General features: G+C 45.4%; 1 protein-coding gene across 1 annotated transcript; it reads left to right on the top strand.

Moving 5' to 3' along the window:
- The first annotated feature begins 38 nt into the window (after window positions 1-38).
- On the top strand, window positions 39-1,235 carry TMEM203 (transmembrane protein 203). The gene has a single exon (XM_054998053.1). The coding sequence runs from the start codon at window positions 318-320 to the stop codon at window positions 726-728; it is 411 nt and encodes a 136-aa protein (XP_054854028.1). The 5' UTR covers window positions 39-317; the 3' UTR covers window positions 729-1,235.
- Window positions 1,236-4,760: the final 3,525 nt, after the last annotated feature.

The following is a 4,760-nucleotide window of genomic DNA, read 5'->3' as shown; positions in this document are numbered from 1 at the left end:
CTTCCGTACACGTCATAACAGTGCCGGAAGTCGAGGCAAAGAGTACCGGAAGCGGAGCTGGATGGCTGGCTGAGGCGCAAAAAAACCTGGGCTGCCTCCTTAGCTCCCCGCTTCCCTTCGCCCCCTTCTTCCGTTCATCCGTGCACGCTCCCGCTCCCCTGCCTTTCCGGGGCACGCTTGTTCGGTCTCTTCATCGCGGCTTTCTGCAAGCACGAACGCCAGAGGCGCATGCGCAGCAGCGGCCTGTCTCTTCTGTCTCTCAGAGGCGAGCTAATTCTGGCCCGACCCGGCTCGGCCGCCCGCGCATCTCCCCCGTGATGCTTTTTTCCTTGCGGGAGCTGGTACAATGGCTGGGCTTTGCACCCTTCGAGCTGCTCCTGCAGGCCCTGGCGCTGCTGGCGGCGTCGGTGCTGCTTGTGCTCAAGGTGGACGGGGTGGCGACCGGGCTGAGCTGGTGGGGGGTCTTTGCCCCTTTCTTTGCCGCCGACGGACTGAGCACCTATTTCACCACTATTGTCTCGGTGCGCCTCTTCCAAGACGGCGAGAAGCGCCTAGCTGTGTTGCGTCTTTTCTGGATCCTCACCTTGCTCAGCCTCAAGTTTGTCTTTGAGATGCTGCTTTGCCAGAAGGTGGGCGAGCAGAGTCACGAGTTGGGTTATGGACTTATCATGGCACCCGTCTTCATCCTCCTCCAGCTTCTCATGATCCGGGCCTGCCGGGTCAACTAGATGCTATCCTGCATCCTTCTGGTGCGGTAGGAACATCTAATTTCTCCACCGCTGGCAAGAGGAATTTATCCAACCTGAAATGGCTGTACAAGGATGCTGTCTTGTCAGTTATCTGCAGACTACCAGATTGCATCCAAGATCAATCTGTGGAGACCTACTTTATCTTCTTCTTTGCTTGCAACAAATTGACGTCTTTCGTGTCCATGGTGTCCATATATCTTCCAGGACGATTCTTGGTCTCTCTGTGGTTAAGTAGCTGCCTCACAGGGGTGGTCCAGTATTAGATATTTGCTGAACAAGTCACCTGACTTTCTGCCTTGACATAAAATAAAGAGGAACAAGCTGTGGGAGAAAAAAGGAACCCTGGTTCTGCACCAACACTTCTGCACTTTTGGCATGTATGGATTTGGAGTTGGACCAAAAGCAGCTCCTTATATAGTGTTGTTCTTGGATATTTGACCCATCTGCAGTTTCTATAATATCTTCAGACTTGAGTAAAGTCTGATTGTGTTGGTTATTTATGAATAAATATAATGGTTTCTTATATATTAAAGAACAGATTTGTTTTATGAATCATAAAAGAACAGAAATAGCTCAAAGGTTATGTTTCTAAAGCTTTAGATTCTTGGATTCTGATTAATATGGATGCTTCTGGGATTCCCCCAGGCCTGGTAATTCCAATGTAGATTGCATCATAAAATCTATTGGAGATCCTGAGCCACTTTGAAATAGTGGTTAGACTAGGGAGACCACAGTTCAGATCTTCACGCTGCCATGAAGCTCACTTGGTGACTTTGGACCAATTGCTGTTTCTCTCTGTTACCTACCCACAAGATTGTTGTGAGGATAAAACGGAGGAGGGGAAACTAGGTAGATACATCACTATGACTCCTTGAGGAAGGGACAAATAAAAATCAGATAGATAACAATGAAAGTGGAGGGTATCATTTTAAAACCACCTAATGAGTTTTTACAAACTTCAATCAGGTCTGTGATTGAGGCAATGTGGCTTTTAATGCACAGTGTTGGACTTGCACTCTGATCTCTTGGTGCACAGTTTTTGTTTCTGGATTAAAACTGGAGGCACTCAAAAATGTTTTAAATACATAATAAATTGCACCAGCCTCCTTGGAAGCATCTCCCCCTTCTTTTGCTGCCTTGGGAATCCTATTTGGATGGAAAGATGGCATAAAAATGTTTTAAATAAAATAAATACATTTTAGTAAAACTTATTTTCAAGTAAATAAGCATAAGATTGCAACCCCTAATTTTTCATCCTTCTCCTCCCACAGCCTTGAACTTAGTCAACAGCTTTGGACAAATCATACTCTCTCAGCCTTACTTCCCTGTCTGTGAAATGGGAACATTAGAGACCTACTCAGTTGTCAACATTTTTCTCGCAATCACAAATCATCTGCAATCCTAAGAACACTTTCCTGGGAGCAAGTGCCATTAAATCAAGTGGAGTATGCAAGTAGACATGATTAGGATTGCTCCCTTTAAAGTTTGCATCACCGTGGTGTAGTCATTAGAGTGTTGGACTAGGATGACCTGAATTCAGATCTTTCCATATTAACAGAATTCTTGTTGGAGGCTCAATGGCAGAGCCTGATTGTGAGTTGGTGACCATACCAGATAGACATGCTAAATCATAACATTTTACAAATAGCAACAGTCCAGTTGGGGGTGATGTTGGCACCAAGGAGTCTGCCTGATCTATAGAGCGGGCAGGCTGTGTTTACTTTGCCAGTAAGGGAAATACTATCTGCACGTGCTTGAATGTATTCTTGTCTTTGAATAATCTTGAAATTCCAAGTATAGGATTGGTATGAGGGGTGGGTGGGAAATCCAGGTCTGAGGTCTGGGTTGAAATCCCTACAGTGAACATATTACTAACAGCCAGGAAGCACATGCAAGGAAAAAAAAAGTAAGTAAAATAAGTAAGGGAAGTACTATCTGCATGTGCTTGAATGTATTCTTGTCTTTGAATAATCTTGAAATTCCAAGTATAGGATTGGTATGAGGGGTGGATGGGAAATCCAGGTCTGAGGTCTGGGTTGAAATCCCAGAATGTATTACTAACAGCCAGGAAGCACATGCAAGAAAAAAAAATCTTGAACAGCTTTATTTATTTAGTTGTTTTAACATGACGATGCTGGAGCGAAACTACTTTTGTTTAAGCCTGTAGGCTGGGCCTGGGAGTGGCTCTTTCAGTGAGATGTGGGTGAATGAGAAAGACCAAAGATCAGCTTTTACGTAACTTGGCAGGAAGGTGTATAGCATTTCTTTCTTTTGGCAACACGACCAGGATCTGCCCCCGTTTTCATTGGTATGATTCAGCCAAGAACATGTACACTTAAAAGAATATAGTGTTTCTGAGTAGGTACAGGGTGTCTTTTCCTCACCACTTACACTTTCTTCATTCATTTGGAGAGAGTGTTGGCTTCCAGGCAGGCAAAGTATTTTAAAAATTTAAGAGTGTGTGCCATTGTACAGTTTTGACAGTGAATATTTTTCCCTTGGAAAAAGTGGTTGGTTGTTTATGCCCTTGTACCCAATATTTCCCCACCCACTCCGTAGTGCAGATTTCATGGTACCTGGTTAAGATGATTAGCAGTAAATTCAGCATGGACAAAAGTAAGGTGGAATTTGGGGAGGGGAGATCTCTGCAGGGTTTATTACCATACAGTACACCCTTCAAAGCTGCCATTTCCTCAGTAGTCTGGAGATCAGCTATAATTCTCGGAAATTTCCAAGCTTTACCTAAGAGTTGGCAAGTCATGCCAAGGATGGCAGTAAAAGGCCCATCCTCTCCAACAACCCCCCACCTTTCTCTGCAGCTTCTGCACTCCCATCCCAGTACCCAGACAGCTGCTGGGAGGAGAACAAGGGTGCCACAGAGAGGAGAGAGTGAACCCCACCACCACAGCTATCACTAGGTTTGCCAGCTCCAAGTTGGGAAATTCCTGGAGATTTGGGGGCTGAATCTTGGAGAAGGCATGGTTTGGGGAGGGAAAGGACCTCAGCATGGTATAACTCCATAGAGTCCACCCTCCAAAGCAGCCATTTTCTCCAGGGGAACTGATATCTGTGGCCTGGAGATCAGTTGTAATTCCGGGAGATCTCCAGCTACCGCTTGGAGGCTAGCAACCCTAGCCATCACTCAGAAAAAGAGCAAGTTGGCTACAAGGGGATATGACATTTTCATTCCCCTTTCTTCATGAACTGCTTGCTCTCTGGGGCTCCTTGGCAATCTCATTCTTTTACCTGAGCTGCTGTGCATCATGCTAGGGAGAGAGAGAAGGAAAAGGGAAGCTCTTCCTCTCCCTCCAGAGACACAAGGGCTGGCTAAGGTTCAACTGTGATGAAGAGAGAAACCCATCATGTTCAGGGGTTCTCTGACAATTAAAAAGTTATTGTGATATACTTAATGTTTATATCTTATACTACTGTATGGGTGTGAGAAGTGCAGGAGCTCAAGTTCTCCCGGAATTTTTTCCCTCTCCCCTACTGTCATTACTTGGCAGTATTGCTTGCGAAAGGAAATAGCACTCTGTACATGCTCAGTGCTCTTTGTCTCATTACTTTATGATGTGAAGTTTGCTGGCTAAGATGTGCAGAAACATCTATGTAAACGCCTTTTATTAAGGCCAACCAAATGACACAAAAGCACCACGTGATAGGCGCCACACGTGCTCAGAAGAACTCCTGCCATTCACGAACAAGTCACCCAGCTGCAATTAAGCCCCAGGTCCCCCCACGGCGCAAGGGGGACTCGTCTTGCCCAATCATCTCCCTTTCAAGACCAATGTAGTTCTCTCCGATGCACCAATGAATTGAGCAGTCACATAGAAAAAAAGCAGGGGAAAGGATGATATTCTTATCCAATGGACGCCCTTGGTTGAGCTATCCAATAGAAGGCATCGTTAGAAACAGCCTTCAGAAAGATCTGACTTTTAACTCTCTCCCTGAACCTTCTTTCACTCTTGCTGAATTCTCATCTGATTGCCGAGTGATGAAAATATGGAGGCG

The sequence above is a fragment of the Eublepharis macularius genome, chromosome 14, assembly GCF_028583425.1.
Source record: "Eublepharis macularius isolate TG4126 chromosome 14, MPM_Emac_v1.0, whole genome shotgun sequence".
In the NCBI taxonomy this organism is placed as follows: Eukaryota; Metazoa; Chordata; class Lepidosauria; order Squamata; family Eublepharidae; genus Eublepharis; species Eublepharis macularius.
Note: the sequence above shows the minus strand (reverse complement) of the source record. Positions and strands in the feature narration are given on the sequence as shown.